The sequence below is a fragment of the Silurus meridionalis genome, chromosome 7 (genome assembly GCF_014805685.1).
Source record: "Silurus meridionalis isolate SWU-2019-XX chromosome 7, ASM1480568v1, whole genome shotgun sequence".
NCBI classification, from domain to species: domain Eukaryota; kingdom Metazoa; phylum Chordata; class Actinopteri; order Siluriformes; family Siluridae; genus Silurus; species Silurus meridionalis.
This window is the reverse complement of record NC_060890.1, coordinates 2,422,504-2,440,595: the sequence shown is the minus strand read 5'-3', so window position 1 is coordinate 2,440,595 and position 18,092 is coordinate 2,422,504. Positions and strand designations below refer to the sequence as shown.

Below are 18,092 nucleotides of genomic sequence, written 5' to 3'. Positions count from 1 at the left end.
TCAAAAATAGCTTTTTACTTCAAACTGTCAAAATCCTCAATAATATATCTGGTGCTTTGTTATCTCAGTGGATACAACATTTAAAATTTTTTTTGGTTACGTTGGATTGAATTTCAAATACTGGATAATGTAATTTGTCAAGTGCCTTTATATGTGATTATATTGTATTGTCGCATTTATGTTTATTGTTTTGTCCAACTTATTAAATATAATGGACTTATTAAATATAATATAATTATAATTGTGCACTACCAATTTGTCTCACCCGAGGCACTTTTGCACTACAGGTTGTTGATTGCTTTGTTGAGAACACCTTTGTATACTTTCGTACGGTTTAAATAACAAAATCTCTAGCTATAATGAAATACCGTATAATGTTGTCAGACTAGACAAACTTGCTGGTGTTCTTGGCAGGAAAATACTTTCTGTTTTGACAATAGGCATTGCCCAATCGTTGCTTCTCATGAGTATAATATGTAATTTAGTAACACAATACACAATTGTATTTGTGTGCCTCATACACATTATCTCCAAACTAATGTAAAATACCTACCAATATAGACATATGCATGCAAGTGTCAAGAATGTATTTTTTCTATGTAGTAGCAATAAGGATCTGCCAGTTTGTCGATGTCTCTCGTACACCTGGTCCATTTTTGGCCTTGTAGGCAAGCATCAGTGTTTTGAATCTGATACGTGCAACTACTGGAAGCCAGTGAAGGGAGCGCAGCAGTGGGGTGGTGTGGGAGAACATTTCTGCATTAAATTGCCCCATGCTATAAAAAAATATCAGGATGTGATTTTAAACCATACCAGGACACAAAGGTATATTTCTATCATTTGGGGTGTGTTCTTTAAGAGGTACAAATAAGACGGTACAAAAATGTACCAATGTTCAGAGGTACATTGCTGTACCCCTGCAACAAAGCAATACTCTTTCAGTATGGTGTAAGGTTTAGAGGCCACTGGGGACCACTCTGCAAAGCTGGGGATGGTTCCACATCAACAGTCCAAAGCTCCATGAAGTTATTGTGCAACTAAAAAACTTTGAGGATGGATTTGGACTGTAATTAATATCAACATTCTACTACAATGGCTCAGGCCCACAGGTTGCATGAACTGTAATGAATAGACATTCGAGGTCATGAGGACGGGTTCCCTTCGGAGTCTGGTTCCTCTCAAGGCCATCTTAGGGAGTTTTTTCTTGCGACAGTCACCACTGGCTCACTCAATAGGGATTAAAGAACAAACTTACAGGCACTCAGTTTACACGTTGTCTGTAAAGCTGCTTTGAGACAATGTCCATTGTTTAGAAACCTTATACAAATGAAAATGAACTGAATTGAATAGCAGAAGGAGGTGTTACTCCTGTCATCCAAGAACAAGAATTTGAAGCGATCATGGAAACAGACATACTCAAACTTGAAAGCTGAATATACCAGTCTTGCATACTTAGTGCCTAAGGACTTAAAATGAATGAAACGAATCATGTTTTGTTTTTCCCTTGTATGTCACACCTGTTTGCCCTTGATTATTTTTTTACAACTATGCTGTTTTCTTTTGATGTTAACACGTCCCAATTATTCAAACTTGATTTAGATCCGGCATTATAAAAAAAAGACAAATAAATTATGTGTAATTTCTCTTTTTGTTGTACTGCAACATCACCCGCCTGCCAGTTTATTTGGTAAACCCGGAACACCAACGGACTCATTCCATTATTTAATTCACTAATTATGCAGGAAAAAACATGGAATCTCAAAGCAGATGGACTACAGCAGAAGACCACGTTGCTTCTCAGGATCAGCAGGCTCGCAATTTAATGCCACCGCAACACAATACGGAGTCGGTATTAAAATGATGCAATCTTTTACTCCAAAAAAAAAAAAATGCATGGAATGCTAATTAGCACATCATGTTTGACAGCTGACGTGTCACATAGATTTTCTCCTCCCAGGTTCTCAGTTGCAGTTGCGTTTTTTGAAGGCACAATACAGTCGGTCTAGAGCCTGGTAAGCCTTTTAACAATATATTTATTTGTTTATATTTTGAATTCAACAATTTTTCTAAGAAAATATTAGATATATCATTTTACTGAACTCCTTTGTCAGCAATTTAAAATTTTGAACTTTATTGAAATCATTGCCCATATATTGTATGCAGTGTTACTTTTTAAAGCATGTTGTTTCTCGCTATTATGGATTAATGATAGTGGTAAAGTGCAATCAAAGATGGATGCCGTTCTAATGTTTTAAATAAGATCGACAGAAATATCTAAAACGTTAGCTAAATGCTAGTCAAAACACAGGCGAGGATCAGGGATTAAGGGATAAACTGGGGAAACAATAACTGGATGGAAAGACAAGGAATAATATCTCGAATGGATTAACACAGGCAAAAAAAGCTTTGTAAAGCTCAGGAGGGTGAACATAACCTGATTGTTCTTGGCAGAGAATCTGGTAAATGAGTGTCACTTAAATAGTTTGTGTGGGTGTGAAAGAATGTTTGGTGATTATAAGTACGAAAGCAGGTGTGGTTTCTTGGAATTGCAGTCAGAAGCACCCATGTTTGTTTGTCTAAAGCGTGTTCTGGAAAGTAGTGTTTGTGGTCCTGACAATATGTGAATTAAATTTTGCAACGAGGTTATATACATACTTTATAGAACGTGTGTATTTTATATGCATTTAAAATATGTCATTGTCTGTTGTGCACGCAACGAGAAGCAAAGTAAATAAATTATAATTAAAGTAATAAAAAAAAAATGTATACAAATACAAAATCAGGTCGCAATTTTTTTCCCAATTGAATGTGAAAAACAATACAAGAACCTGGATACCTTAATGTGTATATATCAGGAATGTGTTTAGAATGAACACACACACAAAAAAAAGAGTTATTATACAGCACCATTAAAGAACTGATTCTAATGAACCCCTAAGATCAGCTGTTTCTATATAATCTTCATGAGTGTCTGACGGTGGTCCAGAAACACCTTACAGAGCATACAGTACATGATATCTCACTTCTTGAAGGTTGTCCATCAAGAGAGGGGTATAAAAGAATTTCTAACACATAAGATGAAGGAATATATCTGAAAGAGATTTTATTATAACATTGATTATAAAATTAAATGACCTGCACAAATATTTGATGAGTACTGTGTAGCCCTCTAAGTATATCTGAGTCCTTAAAGAATTAATCAAAAAATATATTATTAATTATTAAATTAAGTCGTAATAAATAAATTTCAGCAGGTCAGTGACCCCAAAGCATAAATCCAAATTAAAGCCCTGAATCCGAGAAATAAATATGCGGCGTGACTTGAATTTGCTGGATGTTTTTGCATGAAAGAATAGGAAAATTTTGCCAAGTCAACCTAAATTCTTAGCCCGAAAAAGACAAATAATAAAAGGTGGATAAATAAATAAATTTCGATTTTTTATTACAAATCTTTTCACTAAAAACGTTTCTAGTTGTTTTTTAATTGATTTTTATACATTGTGATGTGACAACGAGGGTAGAAAAATTGTGACCTGATTTACATTGGTTTTTATAATATACAGTGGTCCCCCGGTTATCGAACTTAATTCGTCCCTTAAAACCGTTCGAAATCCGATATGTTCGAAAACTGGACCTAGTTATCCCATAAGAAATAATGGAAAACCAATTAATCCGTTCCCGAACTCCACCAATACCCAATAATTAACAATTTTTTTCCTGTTTTTAGCCGTATTAATAGTCAGGAATCCCCCTGCCACGCCCCCTACGGTGGCTGTCATGGTGCTTCAGGGAATGCCCTTTTCCTTCGCTCATGCGTGCTCCACCCACATTGAGCTCATCGCAATCGGGCTTCCTCCGTAAAGCACCGTGGATATTATTTATGGACTGCCTTTTGCCGGATTATCCCGATCTCTGCGGGTATTTTGTGTTGGCTCTGTAAAAGTATAAATTAACAACTTTACAAGAGTAAGAAACAAAATGATTACTGTTCTTACCGCTAAATATCACTAATATTGTTCACAAACAGAAGTTGCAATAGATGCTTACTCAGCGATGGGTGAAGCGGAAGCAGTTTCTTCCCCTTGCTCTGGGTTGGGCAGCGTGGGTGGCGTTCGAACTTTGTTCGTTCACTGGACCGAAATTTTGTTTGGAAAACCGTTCGCTAACCGGAATGTTCGATAGCCGAGCCATTCGATAACCGGGGGACCACTGTAATATATATAATATAAAATATATAATAAATATTATGTATTGTTATTCACTTATTAAAAAAATAAATAAATGCATTGACACCACCATCAGAAACATATTTAAAATCCAAATGTATTTTTGTTACAATAATATTAAACAATAAAAATGTGTAGCTTTGTGTGCGTTCACGTGTGTTAATGTCTTTTTGATTGTAGATTTTCCGTTCCACATGGGATGTTCATATCTGTTGTGTATTCCTGCCCTGCTTTTAATGAGTAAGTCTTAATTAGTGAGGAACATTGCATAGGGAAGGTTTGAGGATAATAGGGGTTGGAAAGGAACACTTCCTCAGCCATTACACTAACAAACAGATTTAAACTTTTTCAGTATAATAGTGAGGGTGGTCATTGACAGCAACGTCATACATGAAGACCTTTCAAATGTTGTTCAGCAGTTAACCACGATTTGAGCTTCAGGACTGAGTGGATGTCTTGCAAAACTCTTAACACTTTTAGGCAGTACTGTTCAAGTACATTAACAATGTGTTCAGGTAATTCCTGCACTAGCACTTGTTCTCAGTGAGCTGAAAATTTTATTGTTTAAAAAAAAAGGAGATGTAAAAAAGTAAATGGGGACCAGTATGACTTTTGGTAATAAAGATGCCTATGTTCTGGGCCACACAATAATATACAATATTGTTCTGAACAGAAATGTTTGTTACTAACTACTTTTTTGTGGACTTGGGATCAGTTTGTTGAGAATTTACATTAGACAAAAGGGGGAATACATTTCTTTGTTATATTAGTTAGTAATCAGACTTAGTTGCCCAGTGCATGTTAAAAGGGGCCTATGCCAGGGTTACGATGTTTCTCTTTACCATATGTTGAAGGATTATTTAGGAGTAACTTGTTCTCTTTTTTAATCTGCATAGTAGATGCTTTTACTTGTCAGATGTTCAGTATGCTACAGTGCAGTGAAATTCTTTTTTTTTTGCATATCTCAGCTTGTAAGAAAAATTAGGATCTGCTCCTGGACCAAAGAGCGTAAGTCTTGGCCCTTGCCTTGCTTAACACGCAGAAACTTGAGAACTTGTCTAGCAAAGGCAGATTTTTCTTTGCTGGGCCATCAAGAGTTAGCAACAGATGAGCTAACCTTTCTCAAATGGTGCATGAATTTGCCCATTAGGGCCCCTTATATGCCCCTTGTACATCTGTTATATGCCCCTATGCACCTTGTGGAGCAGGGTCATAGTTACATAGTTACCTAAATTCAGCAGTAGTACCTAAATGCCTATTCTGTACAAGGCAGGAGACAGTTGAACACCTGTATGCTTTTCGGATCTGCCTGATCTATCTTGATACCTCGATAGAGTGAATTGTAAAATACTTGTCAATGAGGATGGCTTCACTTGGATAGACATTTAAGATTGACATAAAGGGTAACCCTTAAAAAAAACAAAAAAAATTAATTTGGAGTGCAGTTATTATGAACTATTTTGCTACAGTAACCAAGGATTGCAAATGCCATGAACGGGTTTGCATTCAATTCTCCATCAGTGAATAGTGATAACCTTAGTAATGATGGAACTACAATATCCAGTCTCACCCAAATGAGAAATAGTTTAACTTTATTAACACTTATACTTCTACATCTGGTTCCTCTTAAGTTTCCTTCCTCATATTGTCTCAGAGAATAATGTTCTTTCCACTACCACTTCTGGCTTTCCAAATTAGAGATAAACCTACAGAGGTAAAATTATAGGGACATGAATTGCATTATATTATAGGAATTGTAGGGATTACGAATTGCATTATTACAGCGAGTATTGACACGAAGTTAGCATTTACTTATCCTGTTAATTATTTTATTGTAAATACTGTACCAATAATAAAAAAAGAACTGAACATACAGTTTAATATTATAAAAGTTTAAAAATAGTGTTTATTCCTTTCTCTGTCCTTCTTTCTTTTTGTTTGTCTTGCTTGATATTAGGTGGGGTAGCAGTACGACCAACTACACATCCAGTATCAGCAGCACTACCAGGTAACATGTACTTAACAGTGTGGGTATTGGTGTAACACTACAGGTATCCACCCAATATTCTGTCCTTCTACTTACCTAACAAATAAAAAAAACCCACACAAATTATTTTTTGAACAATGTGGAAAAACATTGGTGCTTTTGGTCAATGTAGTTAGCTAGAAGAAGTCTTTATTTATCAAATATTCTTTACAATACAATGATGTTCTTTTCTTTGCATACTGTAGTGTAGCTTGTAAAATCAGAGCAAAGGGTCAGCCTTTACATGGCACTCCTTGAGCAGAAAGTGTTAAGCGAATATGAGCTTAGGAGTGCTGTGGCTTCAAGCCTTAACCATCTGAACAGTAACTTATAGCCTTAACTGGTGAGCCACCACTGTTCCAGCCAAAGTCCTTCGGCAGATATGGATGCAAATGCAGGTGAACAAAGGCTGCATTAAATACATCATTATTTCATCAACTGGTCCAAATCACAGAGCGATACCCTTCATGGGTGAAATTAAAGTCTTTATTTGCTTGGACTCCCTTTACTGTCTTCAATGTTGAGGTGCTCAGGAGAGGTGGATAGAATATCTTTGTGAGGATTATCAACTTTGGTCATGCAATGCAGAATGATGGGACTAGGTACCATAAATGTAAAAAAAAAAACTCATTAAGGAAGGAGAAAAGGATTTGTACCGATTGGCCAGGCAGAGGGACCAAGATTGGAAGGATGTGCTACAAGTTAGAGCAATAAAGGCTGGACATGTGTTGACTAGTGAGGAGAGTGTGTTGAGAAGGTGGAGGGAGTATTTTGAGCAGCTGATGAACGAGGAAAATGAGAGAGAGAGAGAAGGTGAAGATGGTGAAGCAGGAAGTGGTTAGGATTAGTAAGGAGGAAGTGAGCACAGTGATTAAGAGGATGAAGAGTGGAAAGTTGGAACAGATGACATACCGGTAGAAGTGTGGAGATGTTTAGGAGAGATGGCAGTGGATTTTGGAAATGAGAGGATGCCTGAGGAATGGAGGAGTGTGCTGGTACCGATCTTTAAAAATAGGGGAGATGTGCAGACCTGCAGTAACTACAGGGGAATTAAGTTGATCAGTCACACCATGAAGTTATGGGAAAGAGTAGTGGAAGCCAGGCTGAATGAAGAGGTGACCATCTGTGACCGACAGTATGGTTTCATGCTGAGGAAGAGCACCACAGATGAATTATTTGCTTTGAGAATGTTGATGAAGTATAAAAAAAGGTCAGGAGTTGCATTGTGTGTTTGTGGATTTAGAGAAAGTGTACGACAGGGTGGAGAGAGAGGAGTTGTGGTATTGTGTGAGGAAGTCTGGTGTCAGGGAAGTATGTGAGGTGGTGCAGGACATGTATGAGGACTGTGTGACAGCAGTGTGCAATAGGAACGACAGAGTGGTTCAAGGTGGAGGTGGGACTGCATCAAGGATTAGCTCTGAGCCCTTTCCTGTTTGCAGTGGTGTTGGACAAGTTGACAGACAAGGAGTCTCCGTGGACTGTGATGTTTGCGGATGATATTGTTATTTGTGGTGAGAGGAGGGAGCAGGTTGAGAAGAGCCTGGAGAGGTGGAGGTACACGCTGGAGAGAAGGAGAATGAAAGTCAGTAGGAGTAAGACAGAGTACATGTGTGTGAATGAGAGGGAGGGCAGTGGAGTGGTGCGTTGCAGGGAGAAGAGGTGGAGAAGGTACCTGGGGTCAACAGTGTAAAGTAATGGAGAGTATGTTAGAGAAGTGAAAGAAAATAGTGCAGGCAGGGTGGAGTGGGTGGAGAAGAGTGATAGCATTAGTGATTTGTGATAGAAGAGTATCTGTGAGAGTGAAAGGAAAAGTTTATAGGACTGTGGTGAGACCTGCGTGGTTGTATGGTTTAGAGACCGTGGCATTGAGTAAAAGAGAGGTGAGATTGAGATGGTTTGGACATGTGCAGAGGAAGGACATGGGGTATATCAGTAGGAGAATGCTGAGGATGGAGCCACCAGGAAGGAGGAAAAAAGGAAGACCAAGGAGGAGGTTTATGGATTTGGAGGAAGACATGCAGGTGGTTAATTTGAAAGAGGCAGATGTAGAGGACAGATTAGTATGGAGACGAATAATTTGCTGTAGTCACCCCTAACGGGAGCAGCCAAAAGAAGAAGAAGATAAGTCTGGTAAATCTGGTAAAAAAATATAATGGTAAATCTGTGAACACACGAGGCCACCAAAACTTGCCTGGGAAAAATTGTTGGGTTCACTGAGTGCTGATTTTGAAGTTAAAATAGGAGACTGCTTTGGTGCTCTTACATTTACAACATTTAGCAGATGCCCTTTTCCACAGTGACTTACATTGATCTGATTCATACAACCGAGCAGCTACGGGGTTCAGGGTCTTACGCAGAGGCACAGGAGTAGAGGTGTGGCTGGGATTTAAATTCATGACCTTTGGATCCAAACTCCAATGCCTTAACCACTAAGCTTCCACCTCCCCAACTGTTCTTTGCTAAAAGGAAGATAAAGATAAAAGTGCTACGATAAGAAGGAAGTCTTCTGAGAAATGTTTTGCTGAGAAAGAGATCCAGAAAGGGTGCGCCAGAAATGACTATCTAAAGGAATTTCTCAACCCATTCTTTCTCAAGACAGTGACTTGTTTTTGTTTTTTTCCTCCAACACTTTTTACTATTGCTGCTTGAAGTGGCTGGGATGAAAGTATGCATGTCCAAGTTTAAGGCCAATTTTGAAAAAAGAATTAAAACATTTATTGTGTTGAGATAAAATTGTATCATATGTTGAAAAATTAAACTTTACATCTTTTCGCCCAATGGATACACATTGTGGTTTCTCAATAAGATGGCAAGCTGAGAGAGAGGCTGATAAGAAAATGACAGTTTTATTGCTGCATGCTAAAAATATAAATAAGAAATTATAATAACATTTTTTTTATAAATGTTCCATAGCCTTAAGTGTAATCTTTTAAAAGTATTGTATTTGCCCCAGTTTGCTAACATAACCATTGTGGAATTATATCTTATATAGCTTGTCTTTCCTTGTAGTACCCTGTCAGGTCCTGAACTGCACTCAGGATGAAATCTGTGGGACAGTAAATGGAGTTTATGGCTGTGTCTGTGGAACCAATAATTCAAGGCCCAACCCAAATATTTATGGTAGATCTTTCTTGTTCCCATTGCAGCTGTTTTCTCCTACACATTAGTGGAGCTTGCTAACGTAACATACTATGTACAATGCCTAAATGCCTAGCAGAAACAGAACTTTAAAAGATATTACAGCTTTTATTGTATGAATTAATTACATGGTTTTCTAACTTTGAAAAAAAAAACCCTCAGATGCCATTGAAACATGTTCAGCAAGTACTGGAACACTGTCTCTGTCTCGCTGTCAACTCTTTGAAGCTGGATATTCTGAAGATGTACTTCACCTTAATAACCAAAGTTGCAAAGGGAAGGTCAAAAATGACAGACTGGTGTTCGACTTTGACACAAATAGCAACATGTGTGGCTCAACTCTAGAGGTACAAAGTTTTCCTGAAACTTGCATACTTTCCATATAATACTACTGCTACTACTACTATTACTACTACCACTACTAATATTTATTTATTTATTTATTTATTTATTTATTTATTTATTTATTTATTTATTTATTTTTTCTTTACAGTTGTCTCTAATGAAAATTATTTTAAATGTTAAAAGTTGTAACTGGCATAACCCCTGTATGTTTCTTTTATTAATATAAGACCATTGTAGATTGATAATAATAAAAATAATAATAATAATAATAATAATAATAATTATTATTATTATTATTATTATTATTACTATTAAGTTAGAGTTTCTTTAGCTAAACCATTTGAAATTTGGTTAAACATTTCAAATTGCATTAAAATACAATATTCATAAATGAAATACAATACATACAATAAATCATTTCATAATTGTTTTGGTTTAAATGCAGTTGTTAGGAAGCTGTTGAGGGCACACACATTGTAAATGTTGCATTATACCAAAGTGTATTAAATGAAAATGAAAGTTTCCATGGATCCTTTCATTTATAGTTTCAAAATATTTTTAAAGAGACAAACAAATAAATAAAAAACATTACTCCACTTCATTACTACATTAAATTTCTTAACTAATGCAAGTTTTTAAAGTTTTTAATTTTTTAATTTTTCTATGTTTTTTACATTGAAACTTTATTTTTTTGCCAAGAAAACTAAAAATTTCAGTTAGTTTAGTCAACAGCTGAAAATAAAGAAAGCTAACATTTTCTTAGTAACCAAAAAAAAATCAAGTTAGCTTAATTAGTCGAGTTAATATACTGTATAATATACTATATGAATGTTTACTAATCTTACTTAGGATTTTATAGTATGACTACTGTATTAATTCGATGTAAATTTATTTTGTTCCACAAACAACAACAAATTTCAACATCATAGTAAAAAAAATGAGCAACTTTTACAAACACAAGTGACCCAATTATCTGTTAAACATTATGAAAAAAAATGAATAACGTAATCAAATCATAATATGTAAACAACCAAGCTATAAGCAATACAGCCAAATGATTGTAATTGTGATATTTCCAAATTGGGCTGCAGCCGACAAAATAAGTATATTATGTAGGTGAGATTTTGTTTGTTTGCTTCTCAGTTTACTTCTTTAAATTCATTAGACTAAAAGTCAGCTCAAAAATATAACACAAACATAATGGTAAATTAGAAATGGAGATCTGTGTCAGTGGTATTTCTTTCCTTTTTCTTCCTGTTCTCATATTAAGCCAAATCAAAAGACTGATACAAACTGTCACAGCACGTATGTACTGTTTGTGTGAAACTGAAAGTGCTTTAATCTGATTTTCAATATGTGATCAGTAATCCAATGAGTGTGGGCATGAAAGTCTGGGGGTTTTAGTGGTCACTTTGTTAGCTGCACTTAATGGGAAGTGGTGCCAAACCAGAATCTTCGTCGCCACAGTGGATCATCCGTCTCCATACCCCCCCTGTCCTCTACATCTGCCTCTTTCAACCCAACTACCAGCATGTCTTCCCTCACCACATCCATAAACCGCCTCCTTGGCCTTCCACTTCTCCTCCTTCCTGGTGGCTCCATCCTCAGCATTCTCCTACTGATATACCCCATGTCCCTCCTCTGCACATGTCCAAACCATCTCAATCTCACTTCCCTCACCGTGTCTCCAAATTGACCTACATGCGCTGTCCCTCTAATAAACTCATTTCTAATCCTGTCCATCCTCGTCACTCCCAATGAAAACCTTAACATCTTCAGCTCTGCTACCTCTAGCTCCACCTCCTGTCTTTTCCTCAATGCCACAGTCTCTAAACCATACAACATCGCAGGTCTCACCACAGTCCCATAATCCAGGTTAAACTGAATCTTTCAGTCTACATGCAATTTACAGTATAGTGCATCGCAGTAGTCAAGTGAAAATTTCGGATTAGATTAATAAAGATTGGAATGAGGGAATCATTCAATACCAAAACTCAATCATTTGAAATGATTTCTCTTTAGAAAAACAGCACACACATCACCTTCAGAAATAATGTTGGGACGACTGATGGGATGGGTGTGATTAGCCACGTCAGTGGGCTCAACATCGCCTTTTCCTGTGTGTACCCACTCATGCAGAGAATCTCCTTGTCCCTAGGTATTGAAGAAAGGTAAAAATCTTGCCGAACCAATTTCTCAATTATTTAGTTAAAATATTATATTGTTTTATACAGTGTTTACCCTTTGAAACTGTAGAACTCTCTTTCACAATACATTCTGTATGGCTGTATATTTATTTATTATAATCACATTTAATAAGCTTATTTATTTATTTATTTTTTTATGTGACTATTTTAATAAATAGGAAATGTATAAGTGAGAATAAAAAAAATTATACTAATTATTATTAAAAACAGAAGTAAGTTAAATATTTGTTTTGTTATTTTATTATTAATATTTTTGTTAGAGCTATCTTTTTTTAAATATTAGGAGTTGCTTTTTTTAACAATGAAAGTTTTCTCTTTTTCTTTTTCTCAATAATATTTATTATTCATGTTCACAGTGTAATCAGCAAGGAACTGTCTTCTGTGGGCTTTTATCAAATCAGCATGATTCCATATATTGATTCTCATTTCCTGCATCCATACTCTGGCAATGTGACCCTGGAAGTGAACCAGCTGATGTATATATTTATGGAAGTAAATCAGTTTAACAACAATCAGACAATCAACAACAGTCAGATCGCTCTTGTGCTGGACAACTGCTGGGCCACCCCCATCGATCAGATTGACTCCAACATCCGCTGGAACTTGATCATTAATAGGTAAAAGTAAAACGTGACCATGTTGAGCTCAGATGTGAAGCTAAGTTGACTGTGTTTGTGATAATCCATTTCTTGCTATCTTTAGTTGCCCGAACCCTGCTGATGGCACAGTGGCGGTGTTGCAGAACGGTGTCTCCACATCCAGTCGCTTCTCATTCAGAATGTTTACATTCACTGGCTTGTCCAACATCATCTACCTGCACTGCCAGGTCCATCTCTGTCTGCGGGACTCAGAAAACTGCACACTGGTAACTTTTACATAAATAAGTAAAGCAAAAAAAGTTTTATTGGATTTTCTTACATTTTGCAATTATCTCCTTCTTCCCCTCATTTCGCCCTCAGCCCTGCATTTGATGACCTTAAAGAAGACAGTGTGATGTAGATTTCCATGACTTGCCTGCCAGGGCCATGGGTTTCTGATTTCTCTGCTTGAAACTTAAAGTGCTACGATCTTTATTGTGTATATATAATCATAGTTTGAACTATGAATTGAATAGTTGTAACATATAACTTTTTTTCATTCTTCTCCGAAAATATTTTTCAGGTGTCGTGATTATTATGGAATAAATGTTGCTTAAACAATAAACAAATGTTGCGTGAAACAATATTTACTTTCCCATCCCATTCGTTACCAGTGTTGTGGTAGTTTTTAAAAAGAAGAAATCGTAACTAGTTACAGTGACTAGTTACTACATTAAAAAAGGTAACTCAATTACTTTGTTGCTTACTTACACCAAAAACGAATGCGTTACTATTAAAAGTAACTTTTTAGTTACTTTTTTAAAGAAGGTCCTTAAGTGTTAGCATTAATGCCCTTTTATGCATTACGGTCTATACAAACACAAAATTGACTTAAACACAAAGTAATTTTTAAACACTATTTTATTAAAGTCAGACCAGCACAAACTGAATATTCTGAAATAAAAAAAACAATCTGAATAATATATTCAGAATCAAAAACTAAAGTGGCTTCTGCATCATAAAAGCTGTTGTGTTGAGCTCTTACAAATGTTCCTTTCACAGTTCAAGTATGAAAACTATCAACAATGTAGAACAGAACATTAGCTCCTAGCTTCTAGCATGGAGTTTCTGGAGGAGCTTCGACAGATTGGAGTTGTGCTATCGCAGTAGATATGAGCTTCGAAACAGAAAGACACAGCTTACATTTGACTAAAAAGTTTTTGTCTTTATGCTCAACTAAAGTGAAATAATGAGCATATTTCCACTTTGAGAAACTCGTCTTGCTCTCGCCTCGACTCGTCATTACTGCCACACAGACCTGAATAAACAGAGACACGCCCACAGTGCGTCTTCTTCGTGTTTACAGTGGTTCATCCAGCAACCCTACAATGCGACGCTGCTGTAAACAGGTTAGACTGTAGGCTACACTTCAGCCCAAATTCATTCATTTAAAAAAGTAACGGGTAACGCACCATACGGTAACAGAGTTGTTTTATTTAAAAAGTAATGCGTTACAGTATTAGTTACTGTCAAAAGTAACTGCGTTACAGTAATGCGTTACTGCCCAACACTGTTTGTTACTAATATAACATTGATGGACTGATGATTAGAAAAGAAATTATATACCACTTTGGTCTAGCAAAAAAAATGTAGGAATAGTCTATGAAAGAAGAATTTGCATATTACCTAAACTAACAGAAACAAATTCAATTCAATTAAGTTTAATATAATTCAGACATTTTATTTCTATAGCATTTTTTTTGTTATTATTATTTTTTTACCTTTTTTTTAATTTAAACTTTTGACATTTACAGGGTTTAAACAGAGTAAACACATCTGAGCTTTTACAGTTTAAACAGGTTGCCATTCATTTGAATTCTTTTCAAAATACACATTTAAAATGTTACTAAATATGCATTATTGCAGAAAAAAAAAAAATAAATAAAATTAAATAAATTTAAAATAGGAATGAATAAAATTGTATCACCGTTACATTACTATTCATTCTTTCCATGCCAAGTTCCGTATTCCCAGTGCTAATAGGTGTCTCTCTCCAGCTCCAAGATAGATAAAAAAGGGGTCCCATACTTTATAGAATTTAAAAGGTTTGTCTTTTAATGCTGTTGAAAAAGCTTCATATGGAATAAGACCTTTGATTGTGTTAATCCATTGTGCTATTGACGGGACTTGATCTGTTATCCAGCATATAAGTATGCATTTGCGGGCACAGTGGAGTAAAATTTAAAGAAGATGGGTCCCTTGAAACCTGGAAGGGAGTTCCTGGTTTATGCCAAGCAAACAAGTCTTTGGTCCTATTTCCAATGAGCAATGAAAAATTTTCTCAAGTTCTTTTACGACGCCCATTCCAGAATTGTTGTATTTTTGAGTAGCTCCAAAAACAGTGGATAAGAGTTCCTTCTAGAATTTTACATTTATTGCAGAGGTTGGAGAGTTTTTGATGTCACTTTGGACAGGAGTAACATGCAGACGATGAACGATTTTATACTGCATTTCCCAGGCAGAGTTGCTGGTAAGATAGGAAGGCATCTCACATACGGCTTCCCAATCAGTCATCTGAATTTCTTCTCCAAAGTCCTTTTCCCATAACACCCTAGTTTTATCTGAGCTATCTGTATTGGCCCTTATCAAAATATTATAGAAGATTTTGGATACAGATCGAGGTGAAGTAATTTTATTCAACTGTTCCTCTATTGGGGAAACGCAGAATCCATTTGAACAAACTCTGAGATTTTTTGTTATAAAGCTGCGGATCTGATGGTATATCAAGAAGAACTTCTTATTGAGTCCAAATTTTGCAGTGAATTGTTCAAAGGTCATTAACTGTTTATTCTCTATCAGATCACCTATAACATGTATTCCTTTGTCTCTCTCAAATGTATTAAGCCATCATTCATCCCCGGGGGGAAATCTGGGTTGTTATGTAAGGGTGTGAGAAGTGAAAGGTAGGAGTCAAGCCCTTCTATTTTGCGGACTAATCTCCACATTCTAGTCATATTCTTAAGAATAAAATTATCTTTAATTAGAAATCTCAGTTTATTGGGTGAAAGATATAGTAAGTTCCGTAGAGGAACTGTCCCGAGAGATATGGCTTCTGCGCTAATCCAAGTTGAGTTTGGATCATTGAAGTGCCATTCCAGTATAAAACGAAGATGGGCAGAAAGCTGGTATAGTTTAATGTTCGGGGCTGCTAGGCCTCCACATCTGCTCGATAGTGTTAGAAGGCTATATCTTAGTCTAGGTCTTTTTTCGCCAGATAAAGGAAATAATGAAGCCACGTAACTGTTTTAGTGCTTTGTTAGGAATAATAACTGGTAGCATCTGAAATGGGTATAGAAGGCGAGGTAGAATATTCAATTTAACAAGGTGGACACGGCCTAATAGGGATAAGGGAAGATTACACCATCTATCTAGGTCTGATCGAATTTTCTTAAAAATAGGAGCAAAATTGGTTTTATATAGATCTCCCAAATTTGGCGTAATCTTTATACCCAAGTAAACAAAGCCCGCTGGAGACCATTTAAATTGGTGAGAAATTGTGGGGTCATGGGAGTGCAATTTACTTAATGGCATTGCTTCTGATTTTAAAAGATTTATTTTATACCCTGAGAAGGAGCCAAAATTGGAAATTGTATCAATTAGATGTGGAATTGATTGTTGTGGAAAGTTGAGGTAAATTAAAATGTCATCAGCATAAAGTGAGATTTTATACGTTCTCTTATCTAATCCAAACCCTTCAATGGATAGGTCATCTCTAATCGCCGCAGCTAGCGGTTCAATAGCCAGCGCAAACAGCAGTGGTGACATTGGACATCCTTGTCTTGTACCACGTGCTAATGTAAATTCTGGGGATTTAAGACCGTTAGTAATAACTCTTGCTGTGGGGGAGGAATAAAGAATCCTTACCCATTTAATAAATACCTCACCCAAGTTAAATTTAGACAGCACTGAGAATAAATATGGCCATTCGACCCTGTCGAATGCCTTCTCAGCATCTAATGAAATGACTAGCCCTGAATTTGTGAGATTATTTGAATACTGAATTATATTAAGAAGCCTTCTAACATTATGAGCCGAGGATCTGCCTTTAACAAAGCCTGTCTGGTCAGGATTGATTATTGTGGGGAGGATTGATTCAAGCCGGATCGCTAATATCTTCGCTAAAATTTTTGTATCAACGTTTATTGGTATCAAATGAATACTATATTATTTCGTGCATTAAACTTGCTAATTCTATTTTAAATTTCTGAAAGAATTCCACTGTAAACCCATCGAGCCCTGGTGCTTTTCCTTTGGAAAGACTATTAATACAATTCAAAATTTCACTGAGTTCAATTGGTTTGTTTAACGTCTGTCTTTGCTCCTCAGGTATTTCCCGTAGATTTAGGTTTGAAAGGAATTTATTGTCATCACCATTAGAAGAAAGGCCCGATTGGGACGTGTAAAGCCTCTTATAAAAGGCCCTGAAAATTTGGTTAATTGTTTTATTGTCGTGGTGGCACCTGCCTTCTTTGTCTTTGATGCTGGATATGACCTGCGCTTGAGACCGGTTACGCAATAAGTTTGCTAGATATTTGTTAGGTTTATTAGCAAACTCATACATCCGCTGTCTAGCAAAGAATACAGATTTTTCCGCTTTATTAGTGAGAACTGCTTCGAGAGAGGTTTTAACTGTTTCTATCTTAGCTAGAAGTGTATCTGAGGGACGTGCATTATATTTTATTTGTAAGTCGTGGAGGATAATTTCTAATTTTCTCTGTTCTGCCAGCTGCTTTTTTTTCTGGTTGGCTACGTAGGAGATAATTATTCCCCTAATGTAAGCTTTTGCAGTGTCCCAAAGCAAATTGGGAGACACGTCTGGGGTTTTATTGACCATAAGAAATAGTTTAACTTGTTCTTTAAGGAAAGATTCAAAATTTGGATCATGGATGAGCCACGGTATGAATTTCCAAGAAGTTGGGTAAAATATTTGGTTGGATAAGCCTAGTCTAAGAAAAACGGGAGCATGATCTGAAATTACTATGTTCCCAATGTTGCAATCTATTACATTTTGAAGTGAGGATTTGGGAGAGAAAAAATAGTCTATTCTGCTTCCAGTTTTATGGACTCCAGAAAAAAAAGTGTATTCTCTGTCTCTGGGATGGAGAGTTCGCCAAACATCTGCCAATCCAATTTCTTCACATGTCTCATACAGAGCTCGTTGCTCTATTGGAAGGCCTATCATTAGATGATAAAGATTTATCCAACTTTGGTATCAGTGTACAGTTAAGATCACCAGCGATTATGCTGTGTTCACACTGCCATTCTGTGAACTTAAATTAATTACACAGATTTTCTTTATTAGATTGGATAGGGGGGATACTTGTCCCACCCAATCCCTCTTTAATTTAATATGCTCACTGTCTGTTAGATGCGTCTCGCATGCAGAAATGCAATATGTATTTGTTCTTTTTTTAAATAGTTTAGAATCTTTTTTCTTTTTACTGGATTTTGAACCCCCTTTACATTCCAGCTACATATGTTTAATATTGATTTATTCACTGGCATAAACAAC

The 18,092-nt window shown here is 36.2% G+C and overlaps 1 protein-coding gene across 1 annotated transcript; it reads left to right on the top strand.

Moving 5' to 3' along the window:
• Positions 1 to 5,201: 5,201 nt before the first annotated feature.
• Positions 5,202 to 13,164, top strand: LOC124388566 (pancreatic secretory granule membrane major glycoprotein GP2-like). Its single transcript, XM_046853337.1, has 8 exons — positions 5,202 to 5,234; positions 6,184 to 6,234; positions 9,262 to 9,372; positions 9,553 to 9,737; positions 11,758 to 11,906; positions 12,299 to 12,559; positions 12,645 to 12,807; positions 12,902 to 13,164. The coding sequence occupies exons 4-8, from the start codon at positions 9,717 to 9,719 to the stop codon at positions 12,911 to 12,913; spliced, it is 606 nt and encodes a 201-aa protein (XP_046709293.1). The 5' UTR covers positions 5,202 to 5,234; positions 6,184 to 6,234; positions 9,262 to 9,372; positions 9,553 to 9,716; the 3' UTR covers positions 12,914 to 13,164.
• Positions 13,165 to 18,092: the final 4,928 nt, after the last annotated feature.